We start from the raw sequence: 16,341 nt of genomic DNA, 5'->3' as shown, positions 1-16,341 counted from the left end.
TCTTCGTCCATAGAAGTATTATTTGTAATGTATTCATGATGTATAGTAGTATGTTATTGCAAAGAGTTGACAAACATGATTCCTAACGCGAAAATCGTGATGAAAATCGGAGCCGAGGATACGGCATAAAGAGGCAAAAATCCAAGTAAATTCTTTTCCTCGGGTTTATCGTCTTCCTCCAAATAATCGTCCAGCATTCTCTTCGGGTTTCTCGTTCGCCCTTTAATTCCAGCCGCGTCCATGGCAATCTCCTCGTATCTCGACGGTCCAGTTTCTCGTCTCTCTGGTAACTCGATATCCGAATCCAACCCAGGCCACTCTCTCAACTCGTTCAAAACGAACTCGCACGCCACGATATCCGTCGGCACTCTTCCCTCGTCCACGTCTTCCAAAACCTGAATCTTTTCCTCCGCGGAACACCCGGATTCGTCTTCGATCCCGAACCGTTCTCTTCTGTCCGCTAATCGAGGATCTTCGATACCAATGATCAACTTGACCTCGTTAAATGACATCTCTCGTTTCACGTATAAAAGTTTCAACCAGTCTTTGATTTCTTGGCTCATGAGTTGCAAACGTTCTTGGTCCTCATCCGTCACGGTGGTTCCGGTATCGAATCCATCGAAACCAGTGGAAGAAGGCGTTTCGGTGTTTTCGTCGTCCTGAGACGATTTGACGATACTCGATGAATATCTCCTTCTTCTTCTTCTAATGTTGTTGTTGTTGTTGTTACTAATCTTATTATCCAAAGATACGCTCAAAATCGTCGCGACGACTCTTCGTTGTTGTTGTTGTTGTCGTTGATGACAACGCGCGTGACTCCTACCACTACTCCTGCGAATAGCATCGCACGACTTATAACTGGTTTTAACGGTGGACGCAGATCTGACCACGCATCTCGACGACGATGCTGTGGTGGTGGAGAACATCTCTTTTTATTCCCCGCTCGTGGTGTGACGACATTTGGCCGCAGATCGGCACAAAAACAGAGCGGCGCGTTCACGCGCTTCTCTGCGCTCGAAAAGGAAAAATGTCATCCGTCGTAACCACCAAAGACGCATCTCTGTCCTCCTTTTCCTCCACTTCAAATCGAAAAAAGAAGCAAAATTCATTCATTTCCCGCTTACTCTCTCGAATCGTCTCACCGCTCATTCTCGTTCTGTTCGTCTCGGACGTTTTGTTTTACGAGACCGAGGAGACGAAATTACGAAGCGTGGCGAAAAGAGAAGAGACCAGAGTCGGGAGTCATAAAATCGATAATCATCGTCGGCATTCGTATCGTCATCAAAACGAGTATAATGACGAAGTGCTAGTGAGAGATGGGAAACCGGAGGAGATTGCGGAGATTCACGACGCGACAAAAACGAGTGATGATGATGCTGGTGATGAAGGCGGAGGAGGAGCGGAGAAGAGGAGTAGCGGGAGTAGGAGTAGCAGCAGCAGCAGCGGTACGAGGACGAGTGTTGGTGGTTCCTCGTTTGACGGTGTAAATAACAACAACGAGGACAATAGCATGGGAGGAAGCATAAGTGGTAAGCCGATGATGGATGGCGAGCGGTGCGTGGCGTCCATCCGGGACGGGTACAGTTGCGAGAAGTTTAGTTTGACGAGCGCGGAAATAGTAGACGTGTTTCACCACGCGACGAGAGCGAGTAGGCGAGGCGGGATAAACAAATGCACCAAGGCGCAATCGGAGGAGGATGGGTATTTAGACGACGGAGGGAATGGGCAGAAGATGGTTACGGATGGGATGAAGATTGAGACTGTTGCTGGCGAGAAAAATTCACCCTCCTCCTCGGATGCTCTGCGCGAGGCTTTAAAGAAGATGTTTGATGAGCGAGATACGAGTCATCACGGAGAAAGTATCAAGTATCAAAAAGCCGTTGTCGTCATTGACGGGACACACATGAGCGCAGATGAAGCGTCGAGGTTAGCTGACGCCACGCAAACGAGCGTGGTTTTCGTCGCCTACGGGAATCGCGAAAAGTTTAAAGAACAACAACACGTTTCCGCGGTATTAGTCAAAGGTGAGAGTGAGACTGGATCTCCGGCTCTCCGTTTGGCGAGTGTTTTACTTACAAGAGGCTACGCGGTGCTAGTTCTCTCGGATAAAAGCGCAGAGTTTACGGCGAATCCACTCGAATCCGAAGCGTTTTCGTTTACGACTATCGGCGCCGACGTGAATGCCCTCGACGATATGATGCCCGCGCACGTCGGATTCGATATCGAACTCGCCACCGATATCACGTGCAGATCGAATGGACAAGTGATTGGTATTGGCGATAAGTCTATGGGTTGGTCGCAGTACGCACAAAGCGTTTGCTTACCCATGGCGAGATCTAGTTTTATGCGCTTCAATCCAACTTTAGCGGCGATCGAGTTGTGTCGATATTTCGGCGAGCACTTGGACATAGAACGCATTGGCGTCGACGACAGAGTTACGGAACAGGTTATCATGCCGGCTTACGATAATGCGTTTAAAGCCGGTGCGCGCTTAAAACCATTTCGACACGCGTGTAGGTACAACTTGAAAAACAGCCCAAGCCGAGGATCGAGATACGCGCCGAGCGAAGACGTGAGTCGAGGCGACGAGTTATCCGGTGATCCAAACGCGATTATCCCGTCTCAATCGTTTGATAAAGGTCGCCCATTTGCTCTTGGCGACGAAAGTTCGGATGATATCGTTAACAAGCACAAACAGTGCGAACGAAGCGCGTGGTCAGAAGGTTCTGGACCTCATCCGAGAAAGTTGCGCTACGTTGTCCCGTGGCCAAAAAATGATGACGATATGACCTCGTGGCCGGCAAACTGCGAAGGTGGCTCGGAAAACTTGTGCGAAGTTGTGAAGAAAGTAGCCATCAACCGAGAAGTATTAGTCGGCGTCTCGAACAAAAACATCTTCCATATGTTGCAGTTATGGATTGACGGATTGCAAAAAACCGAAATCACGAATTACATGATTGTTGCACTCGACGAGCAAACCGCGCGGTGGTGCGAGCAACATGACGCGCCTTATTACTTGCGCTCGTTAACATCCATTACTGGCTCGACCGATAACCATGCCACCTCTGGCTTAAAGTTTGAAATCCTCAAAGAGTTTATTAAAATTGGCGTAAACGTCTTGCTCTCCGACGTCGATATCGTCTGGATGCGAGACCCGTTCAAGAACGATTTGTTATACCGAGACGTGGACGTTGAAGGGATGTCGGACGGATGGGACGATAGGACGACGTATGGTTTTAGGTGGAACCCTACGAGAGGTCGAGGAAATAAGTTATCCTCGGCGGACGAACTCACGTACCGCATGTTTGTGAAAAACTCCGGTTTGTTCTTCACGCAAGCCACGCACGAAAGTTTGCAAATGATGACCGTGTTAGCCAATCGCATGAACACAGAACGCTCGACGTGGGATCAGACCGCGTATAACGAAGAACACACGTTTTTGAGTGATAAGAAAACACCTTCGAGGAACTCCGCTTCATCGCGAATAATGAATTTTGCATGTTTCTGTAACTCAAAGTATGTTTTCAAATACATGCGCCACGACGAGAAGTTATACCCGGAGGAAAAGTTTCATCCGGCGTCGATACATGTGAACTACCACCCAGAAAAACCGCAAAGGATGCTCGATATTATTAAGCAGTATTGGAAAGGCGAGAAAGGCGCCATCGAGCGATGGAACGGAGGCGAAGGTTTATCGAGCTCGGTGCAGTGTAAACCGCGACCGGTTGGTGAAATCGAGCGCACGCAAGGGATTCAATCCAGTGAGCTCGCTAAGCACGTCGCGGATGCGCACACGGGTAAATGGGGCGGCGTCGCTGGTATTGAGTGGAAAGACAACGGTGATTTAGTCACGCCGTGGGGGAAAGGAACCTGGGGTGTTATTCCGGACTCAGACGGTAAACAGTTGTTCATGGATTGGGGGCCGACGCACGAGTTAACGGGAAGAATCGAAGGTGGTTCTGCGATTATGCAAAGTAAACGGTGCCCGGATGGTGATTTAGTCCCGAACGTCGTCGCGGACGGGCTGTAGATTATTAATGCGTAGTAAAATAGTCTTTTTAGTTAAATATCGAAAGTTACACAGTGATGTAAAAAACTACTTCTTTTTGCCTCCTGAATACTTAGCCTTGACCTTTTTTTTTTTCACCCCTTTCTCTTTGGTCCCCAGCGCGGCGACGTTCGTCTTCCCTCTTCCGTTCTTCTTCGCCTCTTGCTTCGCCTTCTTCCTCGCCAACTTCTTCTCTCGTTTCACCGCCTTCAACTCTATTCGCTTCGCTTTCTTCACCTCTCTCTCTTTTGCCTTCTCGGCGTCTTTCGCCTTCTCCTCGTCCGTTTTTTCCTCTTCTCGCTTCCGCTTCTTCTCGTCCTTCCGCGCCTTCTTCTCTTTCGCCACTTTCAGTTTCTCCTCTAAAATCTTCTTCTTATTCTCCTTGGACTTCAATCGCACCAACTTTTTCTTCGCTCTCTTCTCTTCTTTCTTCTTCTTCTTCTTCTCCTCTTCCGCTGATGGACTCATCGATTTCGGTTTCCCCTCGTCGTTCGCTTTATTCTCCTCCTCTTTCTGCGTTCGAAGCGTCTTTGCTTTCCTTTTGTGTTTTTTACCGAGCGCGTGTGACTTCAGCGTTTCCGCCCCGGTGCACTCGACGTTGCAGCACGAACACATCCACGGCGCTTCGGTGGCCAGATATTCTCGACCGACTATTTTCTCCTTCTCTTCTCGCGCGGCTGCTGTTGCTGCTTGTGCTACAGCTGGTTCTCGCGTCGCCGCCGCCTTGGTTGAAGCGCCTGAAACAACGTTCGCCTTCCCGCCCGGCTTGGTCGCCCCGAGCGCGTACTTCTCGTGTTCGGTCACGCACTTCGTGTGTAATTGCACCGCATATCGATCGAATTCTGCTCCGCAATCCACGCAGCTCAATCGAGAGGCGGAGCAGTTGTTGAAGTGTTTCTTCAGCGCTGGTTTTTTAATCGAATCGCCGCAGTCGTCGCACACGAACCACACCATCGTTTCTTTTACGACTTTGAAAAGCCTTTCTTTATTCGAGGAAGTAGGAAATGCGCAAAAAGTGTTTCGTTGATGATGTTGTTCTACTTCATGTGTGTAGTTATCACGTGCTTTTGTTTGTGTTAAATATACGTAGTATTATATAATGCGCATACGACGAGAACGGGCTTTTGTCTGAGGCAAAAATGTACTTAACTGTCTGTCTCGACAAAAAAGTTTCCCACGCAGAAAAATTTTTGGTCCAAATCCTTCCGTTCGTTCGTTAAAAAGTGTCGTTTGGGAGTTCAAATTTTAATTGTTGTTTTTTTTTATCCACGCAGCAGGAGCATTTCGTACCGAAAGGCACGAACACCACACAACTTTTTTTAAACGTCGAAAACGCGCCTGCCGGCTCTTGATGTTTAAAAACGCGGGCATTTGTCGCGCGTAAAACACGCACATCTACCGCATACATCCGTGCTTTAGTACTTTTTACGACGAAGTGGTCGCATAAAGAAGATACACACAGCTTTGAAGTGAAGGAATATGTCGGGGAATTAGGAGTCTCGTGAGAGCGAACTGAATTGCGGAATTTGTTTTTGTTTTTGAACACCAACAAAGCTTTGAGACGATGACGACGACGATGAAATCTTTAGACGATGAAAAGGAGAGAAAGAGTATAGACGATGTTTTGACCGCCGCTGCGTATTCTGAGAGTATTCGAAGCGATGAGGGAGAGAGAACGGCTGGTGATGACGATGAGGATGAAAATGATGATGAAAACGAATTCAGACAAAAGAGGGACGAAGTAGGTGTTTATCGTCGCGTTTCATCGCGCGCGACCGACATCGTCCATCGATTGGCGCCGAACTCTGCCGCGTTCACTTTTCTTTCCGATGGTAAGTTCGTGCTTTCAACGAAGAAGCACATCAGAGCGTTCTTTTTGTATTTCGTCGTCGTGTTCGTGATGGGGATACGAGATTTTTGGAAGAACTCGCCGGAGACTGTTTGGACTCGCGCGAGAGCGTTTGCGTTTACGGTACCTTTGCTCGCGTACATTGTTTACGAAAGTTGCGCTGTGAAAAGTGACGATGGGAAGAAATTGAGATTGGAAACGTCTTCAAAGGAGGAAGAGACGACAGGGATGGTAAAAGAAAGAGGGAAAGAAGAAGAAGAAGAAGAAGATACACCAGTGGTAGAAAAAGACGAAGAGGAACTCGTCGCCAAAGAACGTCGGCGCTTGTCTTCGAGCTCGCAGTCCACTGGGACCTCGAATAACAGTTCTGTATCATTGTCTTCTCAATATAGCACTCGCTCCATGAGCACGCGCCGCGTGTTACAGCGCGAACGACACGTTTCGATCAATCGTAACAATCGGAGCGAGTTGAGTCTTCGGCAGAGTACGAGTGGCAGCGCAAACAGTGGGAGTGTTCAAACAAAGCAGAAAGAATATAATCGGCAGAAGAGCGTTTCTGAAGTCCAAGAAAAGGAGAATGGAGAAGAAGTATCATCGAAAAGTACGGAACAACATCACGACAAAACGCAAAATATAAAGTTGCCCCTTTTGACTGATATTGAACGAAAACATTTGGAGAAGGCTTTCGAGAAGAACGCGTCGATTGCGCACGTCGGATTTTTCTCGTTAGCGATGGAGGCTTTGATTAGTGGTATTGAACGTAGGACGTACGAGAAACACCAAATAATAGCAAAACCGAAGGATATCGAGGAATCCTTTGTCGTTCTAGTCAAAGGAACGGCGATGAGTTACGAGGATGACGACAACATGCGCATCGCAGACGATCAAGGAGGCAAATTTTCCCCCTCGACAAAGGAGAAAAATACAACAGTTCTAAAGGAAGGATCAACTTGGGCCGAGGGTGCCATGGTTGAACCTCAAGTCAACGCACGTTTGCTCGTTGCCAACAGCGAAGAAGGCGCCGAGGTGATCAAGATTCACAAGTCGCATTTTGAACGTGCCATTAAAACGGTAACAAAACTTGCGGCGACTGTGGCGTTGCGCATATTTTTGTCGTGTCAGAAAACAAGCGAAGCATTTGATAACGACACTGAGCGCATGAAGTTTGCCTCTAAATATGCACTCAAGAAGTTTAAGCGAACGTTTTCAAAAGATTTAGAGATTTGTGGTCATTTGGATGAGATTGTCGCGGGTTCAAAAACAGAATCCCTTCTACACTTTGTAATTGACGGGACGGTGATTTTAGTGAATACTAAAGATCCCTCGGCAACGAAAACTATCGAAGCTGGTTCTTGGTTTGAAACAACCTACGACGAGCATGGCGAGAAGAACGAAATTTGCTCCTCCACGAGCGCTCTTTCGGTCATCATCAGCTTCAACGCGGATCGCCTTCAAGCGTGCAACGACGCCTACATCAGATGGATCAACATGTATCGAATGAAACACGACAACAGTACATCAAAGAAAAGACGGAGAAAGGAACGCCAGCGTCAACGGAAAGAATCGGGTATCTATTCCCCTTCATATTCTTCTTCAGACATGGAAATATCCCTTTCTTCAACGCCGAAGCGGTTTTCCATCGATGTGTCGCGGATGCACGGCTCGCGCGAAGACAAGCAGCAAAAACATAGTCGTTCTCAATCGCTATTGTATGACGAAAGCGGAACGGTAACGCCATCAACGGTAGCGTCATCCGACTCAGAATCATTAACGGATGATATGAGTGAAATACATTCGCAGACGAGTGATTCGTTCCCGGATATATCGAATACGTTTGATAGAGATGCGATTTCTGTGCCAGGAGGAAGAACGAAAGATTCGTTGTTGACTTTAGGGACGCAACAACCTGTGATTATTGGAAAAGAAGGAGAAGAATTGGCGCGAGACATCGCAATACAAAGTAAAAGCGAAATCGTATACGCGCAAGTGGAACGTTCCGTTGAGCGGAAATTGAATAAACGTTCTTCCACGTTCTCTCGAATAGCTTTTCAGTTCAAGGAACGGTTTCGCGCTAGTAATAAAAAGAGGGGGTCGGAAATTTTACGAGCAGCTCCGACGCCAACAAAGAAAAGCGAGTTTGCTCCGACGAAGAGCTTATTTTTCAAAAAGTATCGCGATAAGAGAGTCGCTGTCGCTGCATCTCTCGTTTTATCCCGATCTAAGAGTATAAACGACTTTGAACTCGGTGCAATGGTGGGCAAGGGAATGATTGGTTTTGTTTTTTCTGCGACGCACAAAGTGTCTGGCCGTAGGTGCGCGATCAAAGTCATGCCCAAGAAAAATGTCGTCGCGGTGAACGAAGAGAGTCACGTCGTGGAAGAAAAGAACTGCCTGTTTTCTCTCCGGGGCGCACCTTTCATCGCGCAGTTTTATTCCGCTTTTCAAGATGCGAAAGCTTTGTACTTGTCGATCGAGTTATGCCAAGGTGATATGTTTGAATTATTCAACGCAGTTGGTTTACCTTCGACTGGCCAAACGAAAGTATACGCTTCGCAGGTTTTGTTAGGTCTTGAATCTATCCACGAAAAAGGATACATCTATCGCGATATTAAACCTGAAAATTTGTTGATTCGTGAGAATGGAAGCATCGCTATTTGCGATTTTGGCTTTGCGAAAAAACTCAGCGGTGGCGAACGCGCGTTTACGATTTGTGGCACGCCTGATTATCTTTCACCGGAAGTATTGCTTCATCAAGGTGGATCGTATGCCTCGGATATCTGGGCATTTGGCGTGTTGCTATTTGAAATGCTTGCTGGGTATCCTCCGTTTCGAGAGGATAGTCGTGAAAAGATGTATGATCTAATCGTCAACGCAAACTTTGATGCGGTTGCGAAACCGGCGAATTTCGACGCGAAAACTGAAATGTTATTGCGTGAGATTTTTGTCCGAGACGAGGACGAGCGTTTGGGAGGAACGGATATTGGCGAAATCATGGAACATCCTTGGTTTGATAATCTAGATTGGGATGCGGTTCTAAACGGCACGTTGAGACCTTTGCAAATGTTTCCAGAAGGATATTTGAACAGCTATAACGTTTTCAGTCAAAATGACGGTGAAAGCGAGTTTTCCTTGGGCAAAAAAGGGGAGAAATTTTGGCTCGTGCAAGACAACGACGGTGAAAACGATAGCGAACAGAATGGAAGTTCTCGCAGCTCTTTCAGTGGGTTTGCGGACTTTTAATTGACTAAATAATAGTAGTAATGAATATGATAGTGGTACCTGGTACCAGTAGATTAGCCTTGTAAGAGTACTCACCGAAAAACTGCCTTTAGCAGATTTTCGCTTATTGACACCCTTCATACGCGATAAACGCGAAAATTACTCAAGATCATCGTCATCCTCGTCGCTCGCGAGCACTTCAACCTCTTGCGCCGTTTTCAATTTGAGCAACTCTTCGTCAAACTTTGCTTTCATCTCCCTTTCCTTATTCAGAAGTTCCTTTTCCGCCTTGAGCTCTTCGCGAATGATTCGTGCCTCTTCTTTGATTGCTTCAGCGTCCGCGTTTATATCGCGCGACATGCCTTCTTCCTTCTCAGGCGCTTCGTCGCCTCGTGACTTTTTCACGAGTTCCTCGACTTCCTTTTCCTCCTCGAACATGTCGCTCATTTCGTGTGCAAGCCGTTCGATAGTCGCTAAATCATTATCTTGTTCTTCCTTCTCTTCTCGAAACTCTACGCTTTGACCATCAATCGTTGAGTGTCCTTCGCCTTGCAAAAATCCATCTTCATCCTCAATACCACTATCACTGCCGCCGCCGCCGCTATCGCTATCGTATTTCTTCCTCTTCTTCTCCTTTTCGAGACTTCGAAGTTCTTCTAATTCCGAATCGAGTTCTTCACGCATTTTGTGACTCTTTTCTACTTCGCTCGCCAACTCTTTGTGCAACCGCTCGCTCTCTTCCAAATCTCTCTTCAAATCCGCCAGAGTCGTGTCTTCCTCTTCCTCTTCCTCCGGAGAAATCTCCCCGCTCGCAAACGTATCGTCGTCGTAATCATCTTCTTCATCTTTTAGGTTCACTTCGTTGATGCTATCGGTGCGCACTTTTTTCTTTAACTCTTCGTCACCTTTAGCGTCTTTTGATAACCCTAACATATCCTCAATCATTTCTTCCTCTTTGATTTCTTTCGCAAACGGCGAGAGAGATTGCTGCGTCTTTTCTTTCGCATCCGTATAACTCCCAACGTCTCGATTGAACCCACCTGAATCGGCATCTTTCCATCTTCTTAATGCCCGCTCTTGCACTTTCTTCAAAGTCACGATTTCATCTTCCATCTTATCGAACGCTTCTCGACTGGGTTTCCGTTTTGAGCGTTTCATTCGTCCGTGAATTTCTTGCGCGATTTCGACTCGTTCGCCAACTTTACTCGGATCGTCTTTCCAAGCACTCGAATCTTTAGCCAAGTCTGGGTTATGTAAATGCATCGTATCATCGTCTAAAACGACCACAAACGTTTTATCGAACGTTGCTGATGTGTTCAGTTCAGTTTCTTCCGCGACGACGGCAGCCCATCTCGAATCTTTCGGTCCCGGACGAGGACCGAGCGTGATTTCCTCGAACGAGACTCGCTTTTTCTTGATCTCGTTCTCATCGCCAAACTGTGACTCTTTCGTTCGACGTTTCTTTTTCAACGCCCCGATGGATAACGTCACGTCTTCTTCTTCTCCCTCTTCAGCATCATCATCTTCTTCTACTACTTCTAGCATTTTCTCTTTTAACTTGTTCGTCACCGCGGAAACGCGCCTTAATTTCAGCGTATTCGAAGCCACGTTCGCTCTCCCGTCCGCATTCGTACACACGCCACCGGGTATTTGTATGGAAACTGCAAACGGACCAACCCAGTCGCCGTCGTTGGGTACGATAGGTTGCACCGTCGCCACAAAGTGCGAAGACGATATCGACCTATCGGTACCGGTGAACGTCCTCGCTTGCGAAAGCGCTAAAACGGTTCCGTTGCCAACTTTTAAACCGTTCGCGTCGAATCCATACACCGATTTCGAGAAACTGATCGATAAATATACGTTATCCAAATGTTCGTCTCTCGAAAACTTTGACTTTGATTTTCGCTTCGTTTTCACGGCGGCAATCAGCGCGTGCGGCGCGATGGCGATTCGCTCGATGATAACATCGTCGATGGCCCAATTTCTAATGTTGTTGTTGTTGTTGTTGTTGTTGTCGTTGGTGCTATTCTCTTCCTCCTCCAAGTTATCGTTCACCTGTCTCCATCGAAACTTGGTTGCCGACGACTCCGCGCTCTTCGGTACTTCTACTCTGTACCCGATGAACCCAAACTCGTTCGCTCGAGCGTCAAAACTCGCCAACGAGTTCACGTTTACGTTCTTTTCGCTGATCGTTTCATCATCCGCCGAAGACGCTCCGGATATCGCGTACGTTTCCGAGTCGTAACTCTCTAAAACTCTCCATGGCTTCCCCAACGGTTTCGCCTCTAACACAATCCTACTATTACCTCTACTTCTTGACTCTCTAGTACCGCTACCTCCATATTCATCGCCATCGTTTGAGGACAACGTGTCAATAGCAATTTCGAATCGAACCAGCGCGCCGCCGATGACGTTCACCGGTACCGTCGTTACCTGCCTCGACACTCCATCGCTTCGTCCGCTCGCCTCGTCGATTTTAAAGCACAAACTGTTCTCCTTCGATTCCCCGTACCCGCACTCGTTCGTAATCACCCCGGATTGACTGATGGATTCCCACAACAATTTTTTCTCCTCCTCTTCCCCGAATCGTTCCTCTCCTCCTCCTCCTCCTCGTCCTCGTTCGCTTTCGAAATCGTCCGAGAAGTCAAACTCGTCCAAATCGTCGTCGGAAACGTCCACGAATGAACCGCTTTTCCCATCGCTCGCTCGACTGGTCATTTCTTTCTCGTCGTAATAATATTCCGACGACTCGTCCGCGACTTTTTGCGCCAGCTTGACCAAGTTCTCCAGCGATTGAAACGACTGAAACCCTCCTCCTCCTCCTTTTCCTCCGTCCCCTTCACCGCCCGCGTCGCCGTCATCAGTCGTCGTCGTTACTTCTTCTTCTCCCTCGTCGAATGCTTCGAAAAATTTCTCGATGGATTCTCGCGACGCCGGTTCGCGTTGTTGTTGCGCGTCGACAACACGCATCAAAGTCTTCAACGAGAAGAGAAGAAATATTAGGAGGATAAATAAAAGAGAAAACAAAGGACCACCACCGTAACCGCCGCTCCCGCAAAACGTCCTCCCTCGTCGTCGTTGAGAAAAGCGCAGCATCGTTCGTGCGTTAAGTCTGTGGTTTTTTCTGTGGATGGATAGAGAAAAAACAAAGATTTCAAATGCATCATCCCAATACTAATAATATTACACATCAATACTCTACAAGCACACAACAAACTACACTACAAAACAGTATTAAATTTTAAACGTACGAGCCGTAATCGTCCGTGGCTCCGTATCCACCTTTACTACTACCTTTGCCGCTAAACTCTCGATCGTACCCGTCTGGAAAAGACAAGTCTTCCGGGTGCAACGCGTTCCACCGCTGGAAAAACGCCGAAGGGTCCGGGTCCGTTTCGCCTCTTTGCGCGGCGAACATTTGCGCTTGTTCGTAATCGCGAAGCATGGCGAAGAATCTGCGCTGGCGAATTTCATGTATGCGAGCGCCTTCGCCGTATCGCGGCCAGCAGTGGCCGCCGCAGCCGCAGCAACAGAGGACCCAGAAGACCATGTGGACGCACATGTACGCCAGGAAGAGGACGATTAACACCGCGCCAAAGATTAAGCCAAATAAGATCATGAGAAGCATCACGAACGCGCCTAAAACTGGCGTCGATAACGCTTTGACTAACCACGGAGGTAACCCAGCAACTGCTGCTCCAGATTTCGAGTGCCACTCGTCAAAGTTTGATCCCGATTTCGCGTTTTCCGAAACGTCTTGCGTGTTGTAATACAAGTCGTAACTCTGTTTCAACTTTGGCGTAGTCAACGTGGAATTCGCCGCCGTCACCACGCTCATCGCCGCCGACGCGTCTGGGTGCTTGCACTTATCCGGGTGTATGACTCGTGCAATCTTATGGTACGATTTCTTCACGCTCGCGTTTGAAGTCGTCTGCGGCGTGAGATTTAACACTCCGTAATAGTTTCGTCGGTTGGCCAAGATTCGAGAGATTTCTTGTTCCGCGTTTAATAAAGGAGAATTCGACGACGTCGTGGACGAGGCCACCGACGCCGAATCGTCGTCGTCGTTCATCATCGGTGGTCGACTTTCCACGTCTGCGTTGTTCTCTTCGTCGGTATCAGTCGGTGGTATCATTTGGAAGTACGAAAAGAGGAGGCTGACCTTTTCTCTATAATGATTTGGATGATGATGATGTGGTCGCTCTTTTCGCGGGCGCCAAGTTCTTGCAAAAACGCGCTCTCTCTCTCTTTTCGATCGCGACGACTGAGAAGAAAGATCGCAGCTCCGTCACGTGGTGCGTATATATATTCGCGCTTTATTTAAACGCTTCAATAAAGAGAGAAGAAGAGACAGAGAAAGATATAAAAAACGCTCACACGCACACTTTGAGAGGAAGGAATAGTGTTACAATCAATCTTGGGGCGAAAAGAGTGAAAAAAATTTGCCTTAAAATTTCACTTTTTTCCTTTTGCTTTTGTTCTGATTTTTTTCAGAATTTTTGTTGTTTTTCCTCACAGTAGTTTGACACCCTTATTAGAGAGTAGAAAACGCATCGTCGTGATGATGTAACACAAATGAGTCGGAAACATAAAGAAAGACATAAAGAAGGTCGTTTTGGTGGTGGTCGCCTTGAGATTGATTTTGGTGATACCATCATCGTCCACGCGATATCGAGAGGAACGAGGTACAAGCCACAGTTCTCGCCGTCGGCGTTACTTTTTTTGTTTCACCGAAATGCACTTTTTTCTTCAACGACGAAAGAAGTTGGCGGCGACGATAATGATGATGATGACGATACCATCATCGAAACGAGAACGAAGAAAATGATGGAAACGTTTCATCCGCTGATGAGGCACATTTTTGCGAGTTCAAAGTGCGCGAGCTGCGTCCACGCGATTGATTTCAGCAGTAACATTAACAACAACAACAAAATTGAAGACGATGTAGACGGGAGGAAGAAAACGAGCAAACAGTTGCACAACGTGTTGAAAAGAATCAACGCGAAGGATCGAGCGATTTCGATTGCGTTCGGGAGTAAAGAGAGTTTAATCGTTTTGAACGCGCTCATGCAACACGATAAAATGGAATCGGTGATGAGCGTTGTTTTGATAAATCCGATTCCTACCAACGATGACGCGTCGTCGTCTAGTAGTAGTTCTAGAGAGTTTGCGAAGGCGTGCGAGGAGATTCGGGAAGGAGCGATTGGAACGGTAAAAATGTTCGTCGTGCTCTCTTCCAGAGGGGAAGAGTACGTCCGAGAGAGGGAGAGAATTGAGCGTATATTTGTCGAGAGTGCTTCTAGAAACGAAGACGTCTCTGTGCTCGTTAAAGGTGAAGGCGCAAAGTTGGGCGAAGCAGTCGCGGATGCGGTGCGAGAGAGAGACGCTTCTGGAAGTACGATTCACGGGTTGAGCAACAGAGTGGACGAGTGGATATTAGAAACCGAAAAGGCGTCGGAAAACTACGCCGAGTTGTTCGTTTCTAAAATCACTTTCGAACACAACAAGTACGATAAACAGATTGAGCAGGTTTGCGTGGAGTGCACGGAGACGTACTCCGAGGCGCTCGGGAACAAGGAGCGAGAAATAAAAATAGCAGAGGTAGAAGAAGAAGAAGAGGACGAAGAGGATCCGCCACCGGTCGTGTACCTGGCGCGACGACCGTTTGATTCCAGGAAGTTGTTCTTAATGCTCCGAAAAGAGTACGGGAAGGTCTCGTTCACGGAAGATTTAGATTTGGATGATGACGATAATAACAACAAAGATAAAATCAACGCTACCGCTACGTTGCTGTCATCCAGCTTGCGTTCACAAGGCGTCGTTTGGGTAAACTCGCGCTTAACAACACCTCTGCAGTGGCTTCATAAACACTCGGAACCCGTTCGCGTGTATGCCGTGAACGAAAAGCCGTGGTTTAAAGACGACGCAGACGAAGACGATGATGAACAAAAACGAAAACAGTTGTTGTTTCGACGAAGCTTTAGTTTGTGCGGCGATCGAAGGAATCATTTGGTCTTTGAAGGCGTCAAAGATGCCGAAAAGCTTCGCGAAATGTTAGACGCGTGCTTGTGCGAGTACGATACCGCTTTTGATGGAGACGATTTTTGCGAGAAGAAAGAAGCTAACTTTTTCATCGCGTGCCAACAAGTTTGGGAGTCGGTTCCAGACACCATGGAGCGATGTGGCGTCATCGCCGAAGGTCGAGGCGGCGCCGGTTGCGTCGCACTGATGCAACAAAAAGAACGAGTGTTTTTGAAAGACAAAACGTCTTCTTCGTTGTTATCGCAGGATAAACTATCAGCAAAAGAAGATGTAGAAGAAAAAGAAGAACAAAAAGAGGGGAAAAAATTATTGCCACTCGGCGGCAAAATTGGCGTTCGCGTTCCCGAAGCGTTTTTGCGACCGACCAAACAACAAGGCGAAACGAAAGTTTTCTCGAATAACAGAAATCTTACGGGACATTATTTTCCAAAGATGCCTTGCTTAGCGTGTGGGTCGCCGTGGTGGATTGGCGACGGGGGATGGAATTCGACGTGCGCGAACTGCGGCGAAGACGACCGGTGCTACGGGCTCGATCAAATGCCGTTGCGGCAATTTCGAGGAAAGCACAGAACGTTTTGCGAGATGGTTTTGAGTATGGATGTCTGTCGTGATGATTAGTAGAACGTAATAGAACGTAATAGAATGTAATAGAATGCACATTAATGCAAAAAAAACGCTTAAAAGGCGAACGCTCTACCTACTGAGCTAACGAGGCAATACAATGCGTGTACCGCGTATGGGGGTCGAACCCATGGCCATTCGCTTAATTTGAACTCTATTCAGAGTCGAATGTGCTTACTAACACAAATTTTAGAATACAAAAAAAAATTGTAAACGTACCCTAAATTTTATTTTTTTCTTTGATTTTCATCAACAACTCGCCCATTCAACACAACGAACTCACAAGCATGGCGAAATCCTTCTCCCTGGAAGCGTTCAAATTCTCCGTCTACCTCTCCATTCCAATCGCGATGACGGTTTTTTTCGCCATGAACCCGAGCAATTTAGAGGAAATCATTCGGAACCGAATGTACGTCGTGTACCCGGCGAGTGCGCCGGATCCACCCTCGGACGAGGAGATGAAAAGGTTGATTGAACGTAATAAGAAAAAAAGAGGAAAAGATGCCGTGAACAACAACAACAACAAGTGGGGGTTCTTCAGTCGCGCCCAAAAGTGATGATG

At 47.4% G+C, this 16,341-nt stretch overlaps 8 protein-coding genes across 8 annotated transcripts; 4 read left to right on the top strand and 4 right to left on the bottom strand.

The window, feature by feature from the left end:
* Window positions 1-53: 53 nt before the first annotated feature.
* Bathy06g04540 (predicted protein) lies at window positions 54-926 on the bottom strand (the record flags this gene model as incomplete). Its single annotated transcript, XM_007512479.1, has 1 exon — window positions 54-926. One exon carries the CDS (start codon window positions 924-926, stop codon window positions 54-56), a length of 873 nt encoding a protein of 290 aa, XP_007512541.1.
* Window positions 927-1,027: 101 nt separating this feature from the next.
* Bathy06g04530 (predicted protein) lies at window positions 1,028-4,030 on the top strand (the record flags this gene model as incomplete). Its single annotated transcript, XM_007512648.1, has 1 exon — window positions 1,028-4,030. The coding sequence occupies one exon, from the start codon at window positions 1,028-1,030 to the stop codon at window positions 4,028-4,030; it is 3,003 nt and encodes a 1,000-aa protein (XP_007512710.1).
* Window positions 4,031-4,096: 66 nt separating this feature from the next.
* Window positions 4,097-5,002, bottom strand: Bathy06g04520 (predicted protein; the record flags this gene model as incomplete). The annotated part of the gene is made up of 1 exon (XM_007512354.1): window positions 4,097-5,002. The coding sequence occupies one exon, from the start codon at window positions 5,000-5,002 to the stop codon at window positions 4,097-4,099; it is 906 nt and encodes a 301-aa protein (XP_007512416.1).
* Window positions 5,003-5,612: 610 nt separating this feature from the next.
* On the top strand, window positions 5,613-9,137 carry Bathy06g04510 (cGMP-dependent protein kinase; the record flags this gene model as incomplete). Its single annotated transcript, XM_007512712.1, has 1 exon — window positions 5,613-9,137. One exon carries the CDS (start codon window positions 5,613-5,615, stop codon window positions 9,135-9,137), a length of 3,525 nt encoding a protein of 1,174 aa, XP_007512774.1.
* Window positions 9,138-9,275: 138 nt separating this feature from the next.
* On the bottom strand, window positions 9,276-12,086 carry Bathy06g04500 (unknown protein; the record flags this gene model as incomplete). Its single annotated transcript, XM_007512390.1, has 1 exon — window positions 9,276-12,086. One exon carries the CDS (start codon window positions 12,084-12,086, stop codon window positions 9,276-9,278), a length of 2,811 nt encoding a protein of 936 aa, XP_007512452.1.
* Window positions 12,087-12,357: 271 nt separating this feature from the next.
* Bathy06g04490 (predicted protein) lies at window positions 12,358-13,188 on the bottom strand (the record flags this gene model as incomplete). Its single annotated transcript, XM_007512487.1, has 1 exon — window positions 12,358-13,188. The coding sequence occupies one exon, from the start codon at window positions 13,186-13,188 to the stop codon at window positions 12,358-12,360; it is 831 nt and encodes a 276-aa protein (XP_007512549.1).
* Window positions 13,189-13,691: 503 nt separating this feature from the next.
* Window positions 13,692-15,776, top strand: Bathy06g04480 (predicted protein; the record flags this gene model as incomplete). The annotated part of the gene is made up of 1 exon (XM_007512588.1): window positions 13,692-15,776. The coding sequence occupies one exon, from the start codon at window positions 13,692-13,694 to the stop codon at window positions 15,774-15,776; it is 2,085 nt and encodes a 694-aa protein (XP_007512650.1).
* Window positions 15,777-16,066: 290 nt separating this feature from the next.
* On the top strand, window positions 16,067-16,336 carry Bathy06g04470 (predicted protein; the record flags this gene model as incomplete). Its single annotated transcript, XM_007512623.1, has 1 exon — window positions 16,067-16,336. The coding sequence occupies one exon, from the start codon at window positions 16,067-16,069 to the stop codon at window positions 16,334-16,336; it is 270 nt and encodes an 89-aa protein (XP_007512685.1).
* Between the last annotated feature and the right edge of the window lie 5 nt (window positions 16,337-16,341).

This window comes from Bathycoccus prasinos (genome assembly GCF_002220235.1).
Source record: "Bathycoccus prasinos genomic : Chromosome_6".
Taxonomy (NCBI): domain Eukaryota; kingdom Viridiplantae; phylum Chlorophyta; class Mamiellophyceae; order Mamiellales; family Bathycoccaceae; genus Bathycoccus; species Bathycoccus prasinos.
The sequence above is the reverse complement of the archived record's forward strand: the minus strand, read 5'-3'. Positions and strand labels throughout refer to the sequence as shown.